This window comes from Ceratotherium simum, chromosome 4, assembly GCF_057802395.1.
Source record: "Ceratotherium simum simum isolate JZ-2026a chromosome 4, ASM5780239v1, whole genome shotgun sequence".
Classification (NCBI taxonomy): domain Eukaryota; kingdom Metazoa; phylum Chordata; class Mammalia; order Perissodactyla; family Rhinocerotidae; genus Ceratotherium; species Ceratotherium simum.
Genome location: NC_141903.1, coordinates 85,059,210 through 85,083,863, shown reverse-complemented (window position 1 = coordinate 85,083,863; position 24,654 = coordinate 85,059,210). Strand labels below are relative to the sequence as shown.

At 34.2% G+C, this 24,654-nt stretch overlaps 1 protein-coding gene across 4 annotated transcripts in view; it reads right to left on the bottom strand.

The window, feature by feature from the left end:
• SSBP2 (single stranded DNA binding protein 2) overlaps positions 1-24,654 on the bottom strand; it is a 296,005-nt gene that overhangs the window by 66,207 nt on the left and 205,144 nt on the right. For 3 of the 4 annotated variants that reach the window (XM_004420399.3, XM_087430094.1, XM_087430095.1), the window contains 2 exons: positions 21,199-21,288; positions 772-831 (listed from right to left, as the gene is read on the bottom strand). In XM_004420399.3, coding sequence (XP_004420456.1) covers positions 772-831; positions 21,199-21,288 — 150 coding nt within the window. The remainder of the gene's footprint in view (positions 1-771; positions 832-21,198; positions 21,289-24,654) is intronic. The other variant, XM_004420402.3, reaches the window with a different exon arrangement.

The window sequence follows — 24,654 nt, the reverse complement described above, 5'->3', positions numbered from 1 at the left end:
CCATGATATTGAAACTATATTACATAAAAATAAACCAAAGTATGTTCTGAGAAAATTTATTGCCATCCTTCAAATGAGAGTATAATTAGCATTTACCAAAATTATATGTATTTTAAAAATTAGGTTGAAAGTATATGGCAGACTCCAAGCGTTGGCAAACTTTCTTCTGTAAAGATCCAGATAGTAAATATTTAGGGTTGCAGGCCACATATGGTCTCCATCATGACCACTCAAATCTGCTATTGCAGTGTAAAAGAAGCCACAGACAATATATAAATGAGTCACTGTGGCTGTGGCCCAATAAAACTTTACTTACAAAAACAGTCAGCCACCCTATGGGCCACAGTTTGTCAACCTTTGAAGTACATTATACATTAGTAGAAGTAGCATTAAATGGGATAGATAAAGGATCATTTAAATTTTTTTTTTGTAGAAAAAAAGGAAGATCAGCCCTGAGCTAACATCCAATGCCAATCCTCCTCTTTTTTGCTGAGGAAGATTGGCCCTGGGCTAACATTTGTGCCCATCTTCCTCTACTTTATATGGGACACCGCCACAGCAGGGCTTGACAAGCGGTGCGTTGGTGCACGCCCAAGGTCCGAACCTGCAAACCCTGGGCCACCGAAGCGGAGCGTGCACACTTAACCACTGCTCCACCAGCCTTGGTCCCTTAATGTTTTTATAGGTGAGAAATATTTGTAACATTTTGAAGATCTTTATTGAGTCTTAAAAAAAAAAAAAAAAGCAACTTAAGTAGTACATAAATCTTACCTGGTTAGGTATCCTCAATGGGGGCCTTGGACCTCCAGGGTACCGAGGTGACATAAAAGGCTATTGAAGTAAAACAAAGAAATAAATAAAAAAACAGCATAATGTAAAATACAGATATGAAAGTAAACTGCTTCAAAAAATTTTAGAATTTTACAAAATACAAATCAATTTACTTTCCGATGTGGCTGCTTTCAGTAGAAATAAATGGTTTTAAGAAAGATTACCATCCTATTTTTTATTTTGTAGAATATCTGGAAAATTTCCCACAGAAAATGTAAAAACATCACAGATGACTAAAATAACTATAGCAAAACTTTTTTAAAATGTGAATTATTATTAAGATAATGATATTTAATGAGCAAAATATAAGATTAAGAAATTTAGGGAATTAAATCTCAGTAAAGACTTCAGGAAGAGGCTTACTGGCTACATCATTGTACAAACTGGGTTCTGAGTATATAAGTATACGCTTTTGCCTGAATTATCCAGTTTGGTTATCAATTTCCTTTAATAATTTTAAATTTGCCAAATTTCTTCACCTTTTCTTTCGTAGCTCTGTTCAAAATGGTAAAGAAATCTCTTTTCTAAGGGTCATTTGTAGTTAAAAAGCTTTGGCTTTTTCATCAAGGGTTTGTTAGAATTCAAAATTGATTATAGCTTTTATAGTTGAAATTTCTTTGCATATTTTGAGCCTAGCAGATTCTGAGGTGTGAACTTTCCACAAAAGAAAAAAAGGGTCTTATATTAAAACCCCAAGTCAACTTATCTTGTTAGACGAATCACAAGCTGCTAAGATATGTTGACTTGTCCAAAAACTATCTGAAAAATATCCTAAAAGTATTTTAGTGGTTGTCCAATATTGAGTGGGAGGGGAAAAGTTTTGATCACTCAGATTTGCACACCAAATTTTTCTAAGTTTATTTCTAAAATTTTTAAAAATTCCATTTTTATGATGTTTTTCTAGAAATAGAAATAATATAATTTTATTTAATTACATCACAATACACAATTTACTTAGATATTAAGATTATGCTACATGTAATATAAGCAAATTATCAACTCTAAATGGTTGAATAGTATGAAGAATGTTAAGAATGAATTAATACAAATTAAGAATCAATTTAACCAAGGCTTGAGAAAGCCAAATCTATAGTACTTTACATAATTAATTTCCACATTTATAACGTATTTTCTACAAACATTGTTAGAAATTAGGCCTGCAGTTTATAGCTACACATATTTTCCAGGGCTATTTAAAAAGCAGCATCTGAAAGGTAAAATCCTAACAAATTTATGCTATACAGGCTTTTTCTATAATATCCTTTGGAGGGTTTGACAGACCAACAACAGGAACTTCAGAATTAAGCAAATAGTTTGGCTTTTTGCTCACTGTGTTCTTCTGTGTTAATGTACTCCCAGGTGTTCATTTTAAATGGACAGAAACAGTGGATTGTTCAGGTAATATTATCATGTCCAGCTGATAAAGCTTAAGCAGATTTTCCAATTTTAACATTTAAAAAATGTTTGGTTTTCACATATTTGATCAAAGTTGTCTTTTATCATCTGAAACTCTATCCTAAATTGGATTAATTAGCTAATATACTGCAAATAGAAGTTTATCCCAATATTCACACTCCCTCTTCTATTTTCCTAATCACCTAATTTCATTTATGAAACTGTTTTTAAATTCTGGACTTATTTAAAAATTTTAATAATTAAATGTTGTATCATTGGTTTTGGAATGGTTGCCTTTCTTTCACCAAGTGATATTATATGACAAATTCACTAATCCAAAGCGTAATATCAATTTAGTTTTTGAAACATGGAGAAATAAAAATCGGTTACTAATAATTCCTGTCTTTAATAAATTCACTTTGAAATGAATAGAAGGTAGAAATTATGTTAAAAATATTACTAAAAACTAAATGCTGAGATAAATATTGAGATGTGTCTTATTTGCAATAGAGCATTTGAGAATTGCATGTTCCTCTGAATGTAAAATGATGTTATAGTGTTAATTTAATGTACTATTTGAAAGGAGAAATTTTTTCTCAAATCGATGGCATTGTGAATAAATGTATTTTAGTGAGATTGTCTGTTGTACTCTCCTATCTGACTCTGAAGCCCCATGGAGCAACCGCTGAGAAGGAAAAGCAGTACATGTGTAGCTGGGACCTGCAAGTCCCTATGGAATAAGATTGGGAGAGAGACAGATTCTCTCTTTAGTTACTTCCTTTTGTATGCCCTCCTTCAAAAGGTTCAAATTTAGGTTCTTTCGGCAAAAAAAACAAAATTGAAAATCACTTATATATTCCAATTTATAACCATACAATTAAAGCAAAAAATGACAAAAATCTAGTTAATTTAGATAAAAATCTACTATTTTTACCTAAAACACAATATACATATAAAATATAAAGATTGCTATGGTTAAAGCTTTTTTTTTTTTTTTGGTGAGCAAGATTGGCCCTGAGCTAACAACTGTTGCCAATCTTCTTCTTTTTGCTTGAGGATTGTCCCTGAGCTAACATCTGTGCCAGTCTTCCTCTACTTTGTATGTGGGACGCCATCACTGCATGGCTTGATGAGCGGTGTGTAGGTCTGTGCCCAGGATCTGAACCTGTGAACCCCGGGTAGCCGAAGTGAAGTGCATGAACTTAACCACTATGCCACCAGGTCGGCCCCTAAAGCATTTTTAACATCATAGTAGTGTTGTATAACATAAGCTCTTAATATTTAGATTGATCTTCATCTTAAGTTTTCTAGTTAACCACCTAGGTCCTCAACTGCCTACTTCATCAGCTTGTGTAGTCATAGCAACAACCCAAGAGTTTGCAGACTAGCAACTGAGACTATTCTGTACTAATATTTGTACTTCACTATTCAGAAGTCAATTTGCTTTCAAATATAATTCAAGATACTAAAATTTAAATTCTTTTATGGTAAAATACTAATCTGAGAGATTACTACTGATAGTACAAATTGTATCTATTGATAGACATGTCAGTGCTCTGTGCATTAATAGCCTGAGAACAGCTTCTTCAAAAGAGTCCTTGGCTATGAAAGTGTGCTTACTCTTTACATTTGGGGTAAAAATTTTTAAAATAGTTTGAGCATTAAAATAGTTGCCTGAAGGTGTCATGACGGTGAATCAATGTTTTAACTAGAAAAAGGCTTGCCCTTGAAAAAGTCATTTATAATTGTGGAAAAAACATTTGACTGGAAGTCAAGAGCTTGGATTCTAGTGTTTGCACTACCACTATTTAGCAGAGGGCCCTGAGCTAATAACCTTTCAGGGCTTTAGTTTTCTCAGCCTTAAAACGAGGAAGTAGGACTAGACAATTTCTCAAGTCCTTTAGGGAAAAAACAGTTAAATCTCATGATTCTGTGTTAATTATTCCCAGCATTACCCTTTGGTATAAAGATTAGTATACTGTAGACAGCTATAAATATTTGAAGTGTGTGGGGGTGGGGACACAGGCATATGCTCCTGAGGCACAAACCATCCTTATCAAGGAACTGGAGACACTTATTCCCATGCCTTCCAGAGAAAAAGGAAAACCTAGTTAAAGAAAAAAATACTTCAACAAACAATGATGCTTTTGGTTCAGATCAAAGTTCAACAGGGAGAATTAAAAAGCTGCACTTATCGATTAAAAAGTATGCTAGAGATCTGTTCATTCAATAAATGTTCATGAAACACTGACAAAGGCACTGTTCCAGGGGGTTGGACATATCAGTGAACAAAGTGGATAAAGATCGCTGCCCTCGGCTTAGGACTTTCAAGGTCCACCGTCTTATAATTAATAGGAAAAACAATTTTCTGGAAAAATTGTTTTCTGTATCAGCCCACTAATCTGGAACAAATAGAATGTTCTCTTCACCAAATGGCAAGTATCAATGAAAACTCAAAGAAAATAATATTTCAATCTGGTGCCTTCCCTTAGAAGTCACATTATACCATCCTTACTTGACAGAACACGTGGTGCTATGGATGACTGAAAATCAAGGCTACGCTTTTAAGAAAGTATTCCAAATTAGGCAAAACTCACGAGTAAGGTTCTTTACAATATAAGATAAATTGAATAGCACAGTTAGTGATCTGACGTATGGAAATTACATTTATAGGCATAAATTCTCGTGTCTGTATGTTTCAGTTATCAGACCAAAACGAATGGGATAACCCAAAGTGGAAGGAATAAAAATATATACAAAGCCAGAAAATCAATAAATATTTGGTGACTAAATAAAAGAAAAAAAAAAAACTATTAGAAATACAAACTGTCTAGCTCATTTCCTCCAAGTAGTCTTTTAGAGACAAGATCACACCACTTAGAATCATAATTTATTTCAGAATGAATATCATTCAATTCTAAAGGATTATTATTTTCCATTATATCAAGAATTATTCATGGAATTTTAAACTTCTGCTTCCTAAAAAGTAAGTTTTCCTTTATTCTTTGCCCCTTTTGCTAGTGGAAAGTAGTGGTCTCCCTCTTCCTATTTGATCTGTCATAAGCCCTGAGTGTTTTATCTCAATTTCCTAAGAATCAGCAGGAAGCAGCTCTTTCTCTTTCTTCACACTAGTTGAAGGTAGATTGTTCAGTCCAGTTCTTTCCTTCTCTGAAGGTCCCAGACGATCCCCACCCCCTAGTGGAATTATTTTTTAAATAATTTACCAGTACTGAAATTATGGGTGATAAGAACCATTTTAGGCCCTAAATTATATATATATATAAAATACATACATTATATATATATAATAATATATAATACATATATATAATAATATATAATACATACATATATAATAATATATAATATAATGTGGCATCTTAAATGCCACATTACAAATGTTAATTTTGTTAATATTTTATAACATTTTTAATAGTTTCTAAAAAACATAAATATTATTTATTAGCTCCAGAATATTCTTTATTTCTTGAGATTACTCTTGTACTCTTCTTTCTCTGCCAGGCAAATTTCTATTAATTGTCCAAGGGCCAGTTTAAATGTCATCTCCCTTTAAAGAAGCTCTATAGGTTCCTTTCCCTCTACTTCCTGAGCACTTTGTTCCAACCATTATCATAGAGGAGTTAGTACACTGCAGTATAATGTATGCCTTGATATGACGGAAACCCCCTTCAGAGGAAAGAACACAAAACCGTAGCAGAGCAAGTAACTACCTTAATGTCAAGGCATTAATCCATAAAATAAAACTAGTATTTCTTAGAATCCTTAAAATTAATGTAGCAATGTATAAATCATCTTATATCTTATTTTAAATATTTCAACATGGCTTTAGAAACTCCTTAAATTTTAGTCTTTAAGAACAAATTGATAATAAAGAAAATTTAAAATCATTAAAAATAAGTTTCTTTAAAATGCCAATCATTTGAGTATTTTCTATATACTATATTTATTTTATGAGCATAATTGAGAACAAATAAATGATGAAGAGAAGAACAACACTAACTTCTCCAGAGTGGACAAATGTAAAATATAGGACAGTTTACACTTCTGAAAATTTAGAAGTCTGAGGTATGTTCTAAAATATGCACTTATACAGGACTTATGTAATTTAAGGTAATTTTGAACTTTTTTGAGGACAAAATTATTGATGTGAAATTTGCTTCTAACTGAAAAAATATCTTTTTAAATGACTGAAATACACAATTACCAAGTTTAAGAAAATACGAACTTACAAAACAATTTAGCAAGTGAACACTCACTTAAAAAGTAACTTAGTTCACAAAATTATTCTCTTAAGTTTTCAAAGTTCTGTATTATACAATTATAATAAAATCTGATTTCCAGAATTTTATTTAAATATGCCTTTTTGACACATTTTAGAGCAGAAAATTTTACTTTCTAGAGTTTACTAGGTCAACCTCCTTATTTTATGTAAAAGAAAAAGCAAAGACCAAATTTCTTAACTGCCATTTTAGTTTTCTTACTGCTACAACATCCTGCTACAGTAATACCTTTATAGAATAAAGGCAGGTACACATACTTCATTCCTACGACCAACTGACCCTAAATAAATTGCCTGACTTGGCACTTCCTCCCAGGCCCCCCAGCAACTGTGCAACCATTCACTTAATGTAGAATTCTTTACCCCTGCTACCACTCAACCATGAAAAGCTGAAAAGGCAGTGGTATTTCAGGTAAGCAAGTTAATTTCCATATAAAGCACTAATTAGCATGTGTTCTTGATTCACTGGACTAAAAGAAATGCAACAACCGAAATAAAATAAATTCAATAGCTCTATCTCTTTTTTCTCGAACATTTTTGGTAGAGTTTTGATAATGTATGCTGTCTTTAGACCATTTATTTGTGTTTTTAAGTCAAATGCCACAAAAGAGTAGAAGACGGGTGGGGAATGGTGGTAAATGAATGTGGTATTATTAGAAGGTATTATGATTATAATTATTAGAAGAGTATCATCATTATAATCAAACTTTTCATTATAATGTGATAACTTATAATGAAGTTCATGAGGAAGGGAAGGAAGCAGCACATTCGGAGAGACAACGTACAGAGGAGCGTTCAATAAACCTTTGTTTGGTTCTGTAGCTGGTCATTGTCTGAGTGGATGAACAACATTGATGGAAGACTCTAAAAACTAGCAAACGATATAATAAAGGTTGATTCTCTTGTATAAAACCTCACCTGACCAATTTATGTGTCCTGTTAAAAATAGGTAGAATCTATTAAAATTGTAAAGAGTAGGCCACAGTATTGGCATAACATATCTGGTTGTCTAGTGAGAAAATGCTTATATATTATGTATAGCAGGAAAATTCTGCTTGCTTAAATAGGATAAATTATATCTTCCAGAGGACCTAATAAAAGTAGGTAAAGAACAAGATGTTGGAGACCCTGAGAAGATACCCCAAGATGAGTTATAATTACAATATCCGTATCAACAACATACAAGAGCACTTATAATTTAGATGACTAATAAGGCCTTTTATTTTCTCCTACTGCTGTCAGTTTTCTCTTACTATTTCTGGGGTGTCAGGATTGAAAATAATGATTCTCAGGCAGTTTTACAGAGTAGCAGTATTTAGTAACTTTTGTACCCTTTGGTACAAAAGGATGTCAGGCTAACTTATGTATGATTAAGCAAAAAAAGTGTGATTGACGTATTGATCTATGTCTGAAGCATAGACCTGCCACGAGAATGGCTAACAATTCCACACAGCAGCTCGTCTCTCAGTTGTTGGTCTCATACAGTGCTGTGTTTATACATGGGACTCCAGTCTTCTTAGACTGAAATATATTCGAAAAACTATAATCCTCACATCTCAGAAACAACATTTTAGCGTACATATTCTCTTTCCATTAAGAAAAGGCTCAGCATTTGAGTAAGAACATCTGCTTTCTTAATGTCATATTGTCTTTAGCATATAACCATCTTTAGTCTAAAAATATGTAAGAAAATGGTTACTTGGTAAAAAGTAATTTGCTTCCATAACATTCAGGCAAAAACACAAGGTACAAATTGATATACAGCCTGGAGAAATATGGGTTATCTTCAGTAATTATATTAATTACATAAAGAGCAAATATCTACCTTATTTGGTCCTGCACAGACGTGGCTTTAGACAGATTTAATCTTTCTTCTGATATTTTTGCTGTACTGTTTTAAGCAGACAGGGAATAAGACAGTTCTAGACATAAAAATTATTCTGGAATCTTTCAAGGGGAAATATTTGGGGGAAATACTTCTCCCAAATATAATTTTAGAAAATGATAAATATGGCAGGTTATATTTCTTTATTTATAGTCCTGGAAAGGTAATAAAAATATGTTCACTATAAGATTTAATCAAAAGCATAAACATTCTTTTAAAAACTAAATATTACTTTTTACTTATTTTGTGTCCATTTTTCTAGTTAACTCAATTCTCTTTACTGCACATGCTTTTCTTACATAGACCTCTATTCTCTATTTTGCTATTCTCTATTTCATTTAGAAGTAAATCTCTCTTTTTTCTTAATTGTGTTAACTTTCTTGAAGTCACGTGTTATCAATAATAATATTGAGAATATTATTTTGAAAAATTATTACAGTGTTGTGACCTCTGCATTTCATTTCAGCCATCTTTAATATAGTAAGAATGTTCACATATTTCCATTTTTCTAATTCCATGAGATGCTTCATGAGTTTTCTGTAGAAAAGTAATGAAAGCATAAATTATACATCAAATGAATTTTGTCAAAGTTACTTTATAATTCATATATCTTAATTTGTTTAGTTTCTTTTCTGTTTTTCACGAAAATCTCCATCAGACATTACTGACACCCTAGTGGATAAGACATTCTTGATTAACACATTTTAATTCCAACTAGTATTAAACTAATTTAGCTCACAAAATGACATACTTGTGCTGGCACAGTCTGCTGATAAGCATAAACATGTAGTTTATCTCCTATACATCTTAGATATTCTATCATCATCAACACAATTAAAATAACTCATACAAAATAGCTGAAAAGTATTAACAGATCCAGTTTCCTGGATGTTATTTTGGCAAGGCTAATCCAATTCAGCACAGAGTTATAAGCAGGTTGATTCTTTTGATATGGATTTAGTCTAAGCATCAAAATTGCTCACTTACATTATGGGCCTTTTCAAGAGGATGAGAAAACTTCTCAAACATTTATTTCCATATACTAGATATAGGTATGTGGCGATGGACTTGTGGATTGTGAATGGGGACTATGCTGTCTGCTGGTCTAATAAACTATAAAAGTTTGAATAATGTTCTATAAAAAACTTTAATAACTTGTTTTAGATCAATTTATTTTCACAAATACCCACAGACCCACACATTTTTTCTGGTGTCTGTGAGACAAGTGGCTGGAGTCCTCCATCAGCTGAATCTGGTTCTATGCTGCCTCCCACTCCTGACCGCAGTCACAAGGACAGATCAACCCACGTTAGTGTACCAAAAATTAACACTACGGGTATGAAAATAAATATCTGAGATATAATTTAGGATAAAGTATCAGGCTGACTCAATCAAAAAAGAAGCTAAAACACTAATTTTTTTAACCACTCAATTTTTCATTAAAGAATACAAAAGTAATCCCCTCTTCTCCCTTTTCCCTATTTTATATTCAGACTTCCATGTAAACTTGTTCCAGATGATAGTATGGGAGACAGTACTTTATTTTACCTAAATGTTGCACTGTAAAAAATATGCTACTTTGTTCTTACCCTGCGGACATCTTGGTATGCTAGGGAAGTTTCCACTGATTAAGCAGTAGTCCTTTCAAATTAGCATGCAGAGATAACTAAAGAAAACTTTTAAAGAAACTGGCCCATGGGCTTGGTCTTCTGATACAAGTGGCAGATTATATACTTTTTTACTTTCTTTAGAAATGAAGTGATACCCATATTCACTTGGTTACTTACCTATAAACATGAAGTCTATACTTAAAGTTACTCAACTCATGCCTGAATTATATGAAAGAGTCTTTAAACAGAACAGATTTTTACAGAAATTATTAATGCACCAAGAAGCCTGGTTTGAAACTAGAGCTTACTAATTTGACTAATACTAAAGTATAAAAATAAGCAAGATGAGAGAATTCAAATTGTACAAACAAGTTATTTTTCCATCACCAATTTAAAATATGTATTTTGAAACACATGTATCTTAAACAGATACATGTACACAAAAAAATTGATAAGATAAATTCAAGTGGAAAAAATATCTACTGATGTCAAAGGTATTCGTAATGTCAGAGAGCATTTATAGAATATAAAAATAACAGAAAACAGGTAGTATTCACATTTGCAGGCATTCTAAGTAAGTAATTATATTTTACTCTTTCTTGACAAGCATCCTACTGTGCACAAAGGGTATCCAATTACTCTATTCCCTGATTACACTTTATACTCAAGATTTTACCTGATTGCTGGATAGAAGGGATGGTACCTGGCAATAGCTTATACTCTTCCCACAGGTGCCAGCAGAGCTGTTTTCTTTGTCTCTCAGCAGGGATGAGCAGTTTATATATAATAGCCAACATTTCACTCCCCAGCAGCATTTCCTTGACCTCTTCCCCAACTCCCTCCAGTTACTGCCTCATCTCTCACTTTCCCTTTAGAACCAAACTCTGAGAGAGTTGGACATACTCATTGCCTCCAATTTCTCTCTTCCCATTTTATCCTGAATCCACTTTTATGAGGCTTTCACCCCGTGGCTCCATTGAAACCAGCCTTACCAAGGCCACCAATGACCTCCTTGTTAAATCCAATGGTCAACTGTCTCCTAAACTAATTTGAACTATCAGCAGCATTTGACACAGCTGATTATTCTTCTCCTCCTTGCAACATTGTCTTCCTTTGGCTTCCAGGATACCACACTGCCTGGTTTTCTTCCTATCTCATGGGCTGCTCCTTCTCGCTCTTCTTTGCTGGTTCTTCCTTATCTCCCTGACTTCTTTACATTAGTGCCCCCTGGGATCATTGTAGAGCTTCTTGTCTCAATCTATACTCACTACCTTGGTGATGTCATCCAGGCTCATAGCTTTAAATATTATCCATATGCTAATGACTCCCAAAGTTCTCTCTCTAGCCCAAGCCTCAACAATAAAACTCCAGACTCTAGTATCTTGTTCCCAATTCAACATCTTGTGAATACCTAATAGCCATCTTCATCTAAACAAGTTCAACATTAAGCTTCTGATATTCCCTTTCATACCTCCTCTTTAACTTTCACCCGCATCAGTAAATGCCAACTCCGTTCTTACACTTGAATAGGCCAAACAAGCCTTGCAGTCACCCTTGGTTAGTCTTCTTCTCTCACAACACATATCCAGACCATCCCCAAAATCTGCTGGCTCATAACACACATAGAACCCAATCATTTCTCACCACCGCTACCACCTTAGTCCAGACCATAAGGATCTCGTGTCAGAATTTTGCAATGACATCCAAACTGGTCTCCCTGTTTCCACCCTTCCCTCCTACAGACTAATCTCAACATAGTAGGCAGAATGACCCTGTTAACACCCTCTACTCAGAGGAAAACCCAAATACCTACGACGACCCACAAAGTTCTGCTTGCTGTGGCTTTCTGTTATCTACTTCCATCCGACTATTCTCCCAGCTGACACTCCACTTCAGCTACCCAGACCTCCACATGTCCCTGGAAAAAGCCAGTCTTGCTTTGAACTCAGGGGCTTTACACCTGCTTGTCCCTCAGCCCAGAAACTCTCTCAGACATCGTGCGCTTGTTCCCTAATTTCCTTCAGGTCTTCACTCAAATGGTGTTTTCTCAATGAGTCCTTCTCTGGCCACCCTGTGCAAAACTTCCACAACACTGCCAATTTTCCTTTTCTGTTTCCTTTTTCTCCTTAGTCCTTATCACTATCTAACATATCATATATTTTAAAAATTATTTATTTTATTAACTAACTGTCTCCTTTAGTAGACTCTAAGTTCTGTGTGCGCAAGGATTTCTATTTATCTTGTTCCTGCAGTAATGCTAGCATGGGTGGGGGGAGGGCAATAAATATTTGTTGCTGAACGTCATCGGCAATCTTAGCCAGTGGTTCTCAAATTTTTGTTTGTAAGATTCATCTGTTAAAAACAAAACAAACAACACAACACAAAAGGATTTCCAGCCCCACACTCCCCATCCCCAAGAATTCTGATATACGAGGAGCTGGGTGATTCCCAGGACTCTCATGTCGGAAGGGCACAGAACACACTTAGAGAAACACTGTTCTTAGGCCTCACCCTTTGGATCCCTCATAGGCTATCTAGTGGTGACTATACTCATATAGAACAGGAGTGCGCAAATTATGGCTCATGGGCTAAATCTGGCCTACCACTTGTTTTTGCAGATAAAGTTTTACTAGAACAGCCAAGCTCATTAGTTCACATAGTGTCTATGGCTGCTTTTACGCTACAACAACAGAGTTGAGCGCAGTAGCTGTCACTTCACGGCCCAAAATATTTACTATCCAGCTTTTCACAAAAAAAGTTTGTCGACCTCTGATATAGAATATAAGGTAAATAATTCCTGAAAACCACCTAGTGATAAGCTATTTTTTAAAAAGCTAAAAGCATGCTAATGTATACTTAAGATAAATCTATCTCACCCATATAGGGAATCTGTAATATTCCTTATCTTTAATTCTCCAATGAATGATGACCATTTTTATTTCTGTACCCAATAGTAAATAAAAAACTGAAATCGTGTTACAAATAGCCTTTAAATATTTGCTATTTGTTATATTTTTTTTTCCAAGGGGATTTAATAAAAACTGCACCACTCTGGGAAGAATTTTCAATAATAAGATGTTTTCCAAAGAAAACCTGTAATTTCAAATTACTTAAAAAATAGATAAGCTCTTATCACAGATGTGATGTTAAAATATGATATTTTTTTGTTTCATACTAAATATCCTGACACCTGTAGCAGCATGAAAATGAAAGGAAAACCAATATTGGTCTAGGATGCCAGGGCTAACTTTTTCCTAAATACTCATTTGACACCAAATAAACAAAAAAAAAAAGTAGGGTTTCTAACAGGAAAAGATTTCATTCCATTCTAATTGGAAAATCCAAGTCAAGACGTGAACCCCGGACACTCCCTTCTTTGCTCTGTCCGTCTAGGCACTGCTGTAGGGTCTTTAGTTGTTTGAAACTGCAATTTTTAAAAAAGCTTCCTTAGTTACTCAAGCTGAGCAGTTTTAATTTGTTCTAATAGTTGAGGCCAGAAAAACTATTACCACAACTGCAGGAAAGCATTATCAAAGCCAGCAGCTGTCAGGCATCTCTATTTTTTTAGGCTGCTTTTATCTTTATACTAGAGAAAGACTTGTACTATTTTCAATATTTAGAATCTCTGTTCTTCAAAGATTTGAAATTACATTTTTGAGAAAATTAAACTTAATTTTTATTTCTTGAACTTTGATAAATAAGCAAACTTCTCCACCTCTACTCTCCAAATCCTGGTATATTTAATTCTGAGAAATACGATTTTTAATGTCTGAATTTTTAAACTATATATATTGATAATGTTAGATGTTATAGTTCAGTAAGTCAGTTCTACTTGAGATTTTCAATACCCTACCTATTCAAACGAAGAGAAAATATACTAACTAATGTTTTGGTTCGTTATCTAAGATCAAAAATGATATCTACAACTTCTGGGGAGAGGGTAAGGGAGCTTCTCTTGGTTTAGAATATTTCCTAAGACTAATTTCTGAAACAGCCATGGTCAGGAAGAATAAGGGAAGAGGCAAACCATTGGGAGTGAAGACAATACGAAGAATAATAAAAGAAGGAACTGAGAACATGTAGACTATTTAACTCTATGTGTGACTTATATGGTAGAACAAGTGCTACTGCTAATAAAATGGTTGTATTCTGAACGTCTGAAGAGGAACAGCAGAGCAGATGAGTATACTTAGTTATGAAGGTATCTTCAAAATGTAGGACTTATTTCCAGAAATAAGTTAAATATCTACCTCCAGAAACATCTAACCAGGGCATAAAAAACATTTATTCTTGTTTTTCCTTTTCAGTTTCAAGTGTTAATTATTTTTCTCATTTTTGTTTCATTTTGATTCTTTCTTTAAAATATCAAGAATATTGTATCATCTTGAGCTTTGTTTTTGTCTTCGTTGCTTTATGAACATCATTTATATTGAGCTTTTTTAGTCAAGAACACCATCATGGAGAAAAGGGAAGATTTCTTTCTATTTCTTGTTCTTCTCATTGCGTTATTACTATGTCAAAGCATTAGGTCAGCTTGCTATGGTGCAGTCTTGCTAAAAATAGAACCTTTGGAAAATATACCCTGAACAAGTAGAGACCTCTGCGAACCACCACTAGATGGCAAACCAGCTTTACCCATCGCTAACATCACGCCTGCAAACACAATGTGACTTAAAACCTGCTGCAACATATGTCTAGCACATCAGGGCTTTGATCAATTCAGATTTTAAAATATGGATGACCACCTTAGTCTGAAACTAAATTACTTGGTATACTTTATCTGCAACAAGTATTTATAATCTTATCCATGGCAAAGCCTTAAATTTACAACTCCCACATCAATATATTATTAGTTTTCAACAGTTTCAGTTAAGCAAAGATCCAGTGACTAGAATACAGGAAATGTATCAAGATAAAAATCAAAACAAAACATAATACAATGTAAAAATGAACAAAAAGTTACTGAGTGCAAAGTAGATATTTACAAGTTTATCCCACATTAGTTACACACTCCAAGATATCTACATTAGCACCTACAAAAGACTATATTGTGTTTTTATATAAAAGATATGGATATGTTTAAAGTGATAAAAAACAAGATAGTTTTCTTCTTAAAAGTTTTCTTGTAGTAAGGAGCAGAAAGGAGAAAAAAAAAAGTATTTTCAGCTCCCTCAAATTTGTTTTGGTTGAAAAAAGAAATGTCCATTTCTTTAATGTAGTATAAGTTATAGTAAATTCACAAGAGAAGCTTTCTTGTTACTAGCGCAAGTCTATAAAATTACAGAACTTCATAAGGTAAGAGAGTTAATAGTCTTAGTTTTTTTAAAAACATGAAAGAATGAGAACTTTCACGCATCTTCCTAAACTAATTTGATTATTACACATAAGTGAGAAGAAAATCTAATTGGTTCAAGGAATACTGCTGCCTATTCAATAAAATTGCAAGAACCAAACTTTGCCTGTCTTTTGGTAAGAATGCTATGAGAATGAGTAAGTAGCAGATTGATGCTTTTAATAAATAATTCAAATTTCTTAGCGTATGATGAGACTTTTGAATAAGACTCCAGCAAAGGGACAGGAGAGTCAGAGTACAGACTCAGTTCTGAGTGCCTACTGTGTGCACTCACACCAACCACAACACGGTATTTTCTTCCACTAAAACGGCCCAACTGACCACTTCTCCTGTCTTCCCTCTGACCTCAGCAGCAGGACTTCCCAAGCTAAGAAAGCTGCTCAAGCCATTCACCGGTTCCATGGCAGATCACTCTGAGAACTCATAGGGTTTTATATACAAATTACTCCTTTGATAAAAGATTTCAAGTAAATAAATATATGTATCTTACTTTAAATGGTTTTATTTTACTAACCTGATACCTCCTTTTGCATGTCCAACTATTCCTACTGATTTTACTTAATTGATCTCCTACTCAACAACAGAAGCTCTTCCATTTCAATAAAAACATCAAAGTTTAAGTATGAACAATGTTACTATCTGTCACAAACAGAAAGACAATAATCTAAAGACTGTCTTCCAGGAGGGACTTATTAAATACATGGGGTATTAATCATAATTTTTATTTATGAGTTTATTCATTTTAGAGTTTAAGTTAATTACTATTATTCAAATGCAGTTGTCATGAATTCACAAATTTAGAGTTGGTACTAAGTCCACTTGGTAATGTATTTAAGCCTATACTGATGTCACAATGGAAAGAGGGGGCTTGTTCTGCAATGTACACAGGGATAAAAACAGTATGTTTGTCTATTTAGGGGAACTGTTTCAATGTACTTTTTATGGTATGATCAATAGTGAGTAGAGCTCAGCAATACCTAAGCCAGTGCTTTATGTACTAATTACAAATTTTTCTTCTTTGTTTTCATTTATTCATTAAATTCTAATAGGCTCAATTCTTTCCTGGTCTAGTCCCATTCCAAATAAGCTTTGCATTTCCTCACTAAGAATGGGGATTCAAAACTGTTCCCATACTCCACCTAAAGGTCAAAGGCAATGGGAGGTAACTGCTGTCTAGAATTTAGTAGCTGCAACCAAACTGAGAGGCTGGAAAAATTGTTCAGCACTCTCCTAAGTCTCTTTCGAACCAGGAATTCTCTGATGTCTGAGTCTCTGGGTTTTGGGAAAGCCTGAGTCTCTATCCCAGTCAGCTTTCCGGACATGCCCACTTAAAGGAACCATAACCAGTTTTTTTACAGTTGCTTCCAATCTCCCTTGCCTTGTACTGAGCTAATAATCAAGACTGTGCCTGATCTTGGGCATCAGAGTTTATGAATATCCCATCAGATGTTGATATCCCATCAGAGCTTCTCCAGATTTGGATAATTCTTTGAGGTCAGCATCTCTTTGGAACTGAATTAAAAACTCGTGCTTGGACTGGAATTATGATTGTCTGCTGCTACTTCTCCTCACAGAAGGCAGCTACTCTTCATTACCAATAGACATTCTGCCCAGAATCATGCTGATGTACAGCCCAATCACTGTAGGATACTAACACTGACATTTAGAAAATACTTGAGTAGTTTGATTCCATCATTACATGTACCAAAAGATAACAACATCTTACTTCTTTTAAAAAAGTTTGATAGTTTGAGTTTTTCATATTTCAGAAAGGCATTTCTAGGGAGACTGCCCTAGACATATTTAAGCCTGCTAAATAGGGGGAAAGAGTATTTGGGATTAGCTGGAATGGTCACCCTGGATAAAGAGGAATGAGTTGCATATCAAACTCAAATATATCTAAAACTTTTTCTACCTCTTCTCTTTCCTCAGCCAGCCCTGGAGGTCTCATGGTTATGATCAGCGCTCTCACCACTGCACCCCAGGTTCGTTTCCGGTCAGGGAACCGCAGCACCCATCTGTTGGGTGGCAGCTGCGTATTGCTGTGATGCTGAAAGCTATGCCATGCTATTTCAAATACCAGCAGGGTCACCCATGGTGGGCAGGTTTCAGCAGAGCTTCCAGACTAAGACAGACTAGGAAGAAGGATTTGGCCACCCACTTCCGAAAACATTGGCCATCGAAAGGTGAGAAAACACCTGCTCTGCTGTACACAGGGTCACCAAAAATAAATCTTTCCTTACTCAGATAAAGATATTAACATTATTAGAGGCTCGAAGTAGGAACCTCAGAATCATCCTTGATTCCTCCAACTCCTTCTCTTCTCTCCCTACTTTGGTTAATCAACTAAGTCCTATTAAACATAACTATGAACTGTTTCTTCGTTTCTAATCCTCTGCCACTGCTCTTCAATAGGTTCAGAGAGTCTCTTCCTTGGGCTACTATTAATAGCCAACCAACTGATGCCCCTGCATCAATACCCCTGCATCCAGTCTCTAGGTCTATTGCCTTTGTTCATCTTTTAAGTGTCAGTGCTTTCTGGAGCTCTGTTGTATACCCTCTCATTCTGAACTTTCTCCCTGGACAATTAATTTACCCCTGTGGATTCAAGTGCCCTTAATATGATGGGATGTTGGAGGTTTTATCTCTAGCCTAGATTACTGTTTTAGGCTTTACCTGTCCCACCTCAAACCTACTCCTCATTTTGTGGTCCCTATCTCAGAAAATGATACTTCCATCTGGCCCGGTGAGAGCCAGAAACCAGGATATTATTCTCGAATTCTTTTACTCATACCCCTCACATTTATTCGTCTCTCAAAGCTGTTCATCTCTCTCCATACTCACTGACACTATCTTAGGTCAGGCCATCGTTAACTCTCACCTGGATTACTGTCACAGCCTCCTGTCTCCCTACCTTCAGACTTCTCTCTCTGCAATCCTGGTTATACCTGTAACTGGAGTGATTTTTCTAAAAATGCAAATATGAACATGCCTCTCTCCTGCTTAAAATCCTTCAGTAGCCTATTACTCCCCTTAAGATCAAGTTCAAACTCTTAACTAACCTACAAGGCTCCTCAAGGTTCCTCTCAAGCCTCATCCCCAGCTACTCTGCCTTTAGCTAATTAAGCTCTGGTTTTTTTGAAATATTTGGTCTCTCTCCTTGCCCCTCTGGGGCTTAGTAAATTATTTTTTCCTCTTCCTGGAATGTTCTCCCCCTGCCCTCCCGCCTCCTTTGTCTAATTTTTCTTAACTTATCTCTACATGCCAATTTTGATTTTATTTACTATTTTGTCAATATTTCCCCGATGATGCCCCTCCCCAGATTGGGTTTGGTGGTCTTCTGATTTGTGCTAAGAGTACAGTCTACTCATTTAATATAGCCATTTTCTTTCTAGACTCTAATTGCCTTTTCTCTCTCTCATTCACCACAATGTATGTTTTTTGAGGGCAGGGATTTTGTATACAATTGTATCATAGGTACCTAACAAAGCCTGATCCATTCTATAGTTTGAATTCAGGTCACTGTCCTTAAAGATCTCTGACATCTCCTACACGCCCACTGAATGAAGACTCAAGTTCCTACCTTGCGTATAAGGCCTTTCTCAATATGCTAGGGCATATCTTTCCAAACTCATTTCCAGGAACTCCTGCCTACCCTGCCTCTACTTTCTCTATGTATTACTCTGAAGACCTCTGCACAGTTCATTCTGATGCCTCCACACTTTTGCTTGTACTGTTCCCACTTTCTGAAATATCATTCCTCTGCTTGTTTTCCTGGAAAACTTTTTCCAAACTGCTTTTAGCTCCAACTCAGACAGACTTAATGGCTCTCTCTTCCAGGTCATCACAGAACTTTACACTCTACTCTGTTACAGCACATATCTTGCTATATTACAGTTATTTATTTTTAATAATGTCCCACTGGCTAGACAATGACCTTCAGGAAGGTACATATTATACAATCTCATTTTTAGATGCTTACCATACTACTGGCATCCAGTAGTACTGAAATATTTATCACATTGGAATAACTGAAACAAAGTTAACTCTGTTCAACTACTTTTATCAAGACCTAGGCAGAAGACAGGTAAGGGGAGAACGGCTCATTCTACAAAATGTGGAGATGATAATGTATGGGTTCACACATCTTTGTTTAATCCTAGAAAGAAAGGATTTGGTTTCCTTCCCAATCTACTCCTTCTTTTTACAAGTGCCAGTTAGAGAGCTTCTACTAACTCTAAGAAGTAGATAAACTCTTCTGATTTACTCACTAACTCCAACCTATCCTTGGCAAAAGAAATAAGAGCATGAGGAAAAAAAATAAAATGAGCTAGAAATATTTTATGAATAATGGTCAACTATGAACTTTAAAAGGTCCATTCAATGGCAGAAGTCCAAAAAGCCTTGATTTGAATCCCAGTCCTGAACCTTCTGACTTTGTGCAAATCACTTATCTGTTAAGCCTCGGTTTTTCCATCTGTACAATGAGAATGATGATAATACGTACTTCACATCTAGGGTTATTGTGAAAATTAAGAGTTTATATATGTAAGGTATTTAAAACAAAGCATGGCATATAGTAAGTAGTTACTAAGTGTTCGTTTTTATTATTATTATCTTAAATGGTGATTGTTTAATGAATAATCAAGAGTTATAATATGTTCCTAGATTATAAGAAAGAGCCCTTAAGACAGATGTGAGCCCTAAAAGACTTTTGAATATTTTAGACCGCTTGGATATTAATATAGAGTAGCCAGACAAACAACCACGTCCTAAACAACTTTACATTTCAGAGTTGGTACTAGGTTCTAATTAAGCCTTTTTATTCAATTGCTGTACTTTCAAAAATTACCTATAATTTTATTTCTCCATTTCCACATTTATAAGTACATTGATCTACTCTGTAATAATGGTATGGATTAACCAACAGATGATTATCAAGGACGTTGAAAACACAAAACACTAAAGTGACAAATTAGTTTATAAGTACCTAGCGTAATTCATTAACAATATAGCATATTACATTAATGCCTGTAATGCCTTCCAACTCTAGTTTTTAACTCCTAAATTCTTCCTAATTTTCTCAAAGTGTGTTATAAACTAAACTATGTAGTAAAAAGAAAAATAAACTTCAGAATCTATGTTGGTTTGGGTTAGAAAACTGTCAATTTAAGATGTGGGTGCCATAAAATTGAAAAGTGATTAGTGTAATTCTAAAATCATTATCATCATTGCTAAACTAAATGGTCTTGCTGAAATTTTAAAATACTAACATATGTATTTTAAAATCTTATTTTAAAATGCTATGTAATAATATCAATAAAAATTCCCACTTAGCCACAAAGATGATTCAAAAAATATTTTGATATAGCCTATAATCTTGATAAATGAATAGGTTATGATTTAGCCATATTTTGAAAGTACAGCCAAATCTTGATTATCTGTAGTCTGTGGAGGTATGGATAGCTTGGATGGTTAAAATCCATATAGCATTCCAGAACCTCATCTTTAGCATCTTCTCCCCCCAAATCTTGACCACAGTTAACTTAATAGGCTAATTTGCATTTCTACTCCCTTTTTTTCTTACGTGAACAATGAAATGGCAAAATAAATAAACGAATAAAGATTTGACAACAAATAAAATGTAGGAAGGAAGGGCTGATCTAAACACTAGATAATCAGTCTCTGCATAATCAAGAGTTGGCTGCACAGCATTAAGTTTACCTTAAGAATTAAAATAGCCTCATTCTCCTTCACATCTTTAAATAAAATCAAACAGGAGTTCCTATGCCTTTGCATTCCTAGTCGGAGTTTCTCTGAGTACCTGAAAGAACCCTGGTGGTACAGGACCTACTGGCATGCCATCTCCTGGGGGAATGTTTCCTAGCACTGGACTGGGAGCTGCTGCAGCACTCTGCAAAGAATAAAGGAGAAACAAACCTATATCATTATAGAGAAGGCACAAAACCAACGACTAATGATAATAGATTGTAGGAGGGGAAGCTTTTCATTCCCAGGAACAAATAGTGGTAATTTCCCCCACTCCAGAGGTAAACTAAGATACCATAGTTAGCTTGGTATATAACAAAGTTATTTGGTTTAAACAGGTCTCTTTAAACTCTTTGAAGTCACAGAATTTTAGTAAGATGGTATACTTAAATGGTATTATAAAAGCAAGTAATAAAAGACAAAATGATAAAAGTTTAAGTAAATGCTTTATTTTAAAGCACAGGCAACTGAAATGGAAGCATCAATAACAAATAGGTAAAAATCTAGATAATAAGTTTGAAAACGGTGGTTGTAGGAGTTAGAAAAAAAGAACTTCCTTTTTTTAGATTATGCTTTTCTGTGTGTTATAAACAAATGTAATTAATTTTCTGCCTATAGGTGGCAACATTCACATTATTCACTTTCTGATACGCTATAATTGGTAGCCAAAATATAATTGATAGCAAAAATAGGTTGGTGAGGATGAAAAAGTAATTAGGAGACTGAATAAGAGAAAGGAATTAGATTTGGAGAGATTAGTCTCATATAAACAGATTATGAAAAATTCAAAGTCTACTTCACTAGAAAATTATTTCATGGAATCCTAGTGTCTCATGAAATAGGACTATGAAAAACTTTGGGTTAGACTCTGTAATCAAATCAAGGTTTTAGATTTAATTCTTACATAGAATAGTAATACAGACAACTGTTCTACAACCATGGATTTCATCCCTCAACCTGGTTAGACATATTACAAATACTAAGAACAGTCAAGAAGGGACCAGAAATATGTGGAAGACAGATTGGTATGAATCCAACAGTTCTGCTAGGAAAAGAACTCAAAATAAGTCCTGGATCTAGTGTGTTTGTTGCACTATCCTCACCTGTATATCAGTATATTCATTCATGCATTAATATTCCATTAGAAGATGTAATATCTCAGCATATTTGTAGCATACATTTCCCAGTATATAAATTGACAAAAATACTAAAACATGTTTATTCTATAGTACTGGCAGTTATTAATAAAGGGGACCAATGATTTTAGTATTTCCTGAGGAAACCTAGATTTAAATGTGGTTATCTAAAATGTTGTTTACCCACGAATGCCAAAACTCTAAATTTCTGATAAAGCATATGAGTATAAAAGGAGAAATAATATTTCTTATATATTAAGATGAAATATTAATCTATTATTCTACTTTAAGCAAAAACATGTAATTTCATTCAGTGTACATTAATTGAATACCTACCATTTGCCAGTTATTCTTCTATTTTTGCTCTATATATTAACACTCATGTTTTTAAAAAGTGAAAGGCAAATTGCCTTTTTTCATTTTAACTAAACTTGCATAAAATTTTAATACACAATGTTAGAGTAAGAGAAAAACTTAGCACGAAACATTTTTCCTTTTTTAGTTTAAATATATATGATTCCAGCCAGATCTAGGAAGAAAGATTTGATTTACATCATTTGACAGTCAATTGCTGTCATGAGAAAGTTGTTTTTAGTACTAAGAACTAGACACAGGATGTCACTATTCTAATTAATTGCAGAATAGAAACTTGTTTTGCAATAAAAAGACTTGTGTAAAAAAGAGATAAGTTTGTAAGCCACATTCACCTATACTTTTATAGAAATGTATACTAGTACATTGAGCAGGTTTACAAAAACAAAACAGAATTCAGTGAATTACTACAACTTCTTAGTGTACTTCAAAGATGCTATTTCTCCCTCAATTCCAATTGCTTAAAAAGTATCTAAAAGAAGCTTTTGCCTACCCAAATGAAAAAAATACTCGTTTGCATCTAAACTAAAATTCAACAAGTAAAGATGCCCAGTCATCATTGGTTCCTTTATTTTTTTCTTTTTTGGGGGACTACTACATTCTTTAAGGGTATGTGCTATTTTTTTTTCTTCAAAGTTCTTCATTATATATATTTCCTATGTTTTTTTCCAGCTATTATTTGAAAGTGAAACAAATGATTCAGATAAAGATTTAAGCAAGGTAAATCTCTAAAATGCCTTCCAAATTTTTATTTTATGACTTCAAAATTATTTAATAAATTCAATTAAAATATATATTGCCAAAGACTCTTTTAAGCTCTGCAATATAGCAGTTAACACAATAGGAAAAAAAAAATCCTTGCCTTTTTGAAGTTAACATTCTAGTGAGGGAAGAAAGACAATGATAAGTGCTATGGATAAAAAAAAAAAAAAAAAAAGAGCAGGGAATGGAGAGTTCCCAGTAAAGGGAGTGGGGATTATAATTTTAAATAGGATAGTCAGGAATGAATGAATGAATCAAACAAACTGATGGATCAGGTTATGGTGACTGATTTAAATATGCCTTTTACTCTGGTGCTGAGATTGCCTTCCTAGGTTTCAAGATGTACCAAATTCTTCCAGTTTGCACCTGTTCCCTCACAGTGGCACAAGAATTTTGTGGAAATTTTTCTTTCTTAATAATCATACTTTGGGCATAACAATAGAGGTGTCTTGAAAATAAAGAGTTTTATAGCTAGATGACTGACAGTTTAGAGCATGATAATTTAGTTTTCTGGTGTGATAGTAATTTCTAGCCTAAGCCAAAGGACACAAAGTGAACAGAATACTAGTACTTATTCAGTCTGTTTACCAAGTACAAAGCACTAATCCAGAGCACTTCAGCCCAAACTTCACCTTGTGGACCACATTTTTGAGCTAAATTATCCATCCATTCTTCTGGGATATATTGACAAGGGATAATTGCCTCCTTTATCTTACTGTGTGGACTCAAGTTTAAGAGTACCATTTGGGATACCATGTTGATACCATATTGATCATTAACAAATACTAGTCTGTAGATAATAAACACTAAAGAGGTATACTAAATGGTACTCTAAGTGTTGCACTGTAAAAGAATATACATCTCAAACTAACTTGCTAATTTATATACAGTAGCAATATAAATAATACATGCTTTGAAACAGTAAGCTAAATAAGAATCAAGTTTTGGGGATTACAGCTTTATGTAGAAGAAAGAAGTACCAAATTTCTTGAGTTTCATTGCTGGGATTTCTGAGACTTGTCTCAACTCTACTTCCAACTCATGAGACAAATTTACCTCACGACTGGAGGACCCACAGAAAGGTGTTGTTTGCTTTAACTCGTAAAGTGTGTATTATTCTGGGAGTTTGTGACTAAATCACAAAAGGAGAGCAAAGAGTTTGATTATATTATATTAAGAACTACTACACAGCATTAGTCTCACTGAGTTTGTGTGAATTCCCATTAGAATACCATGGAAAA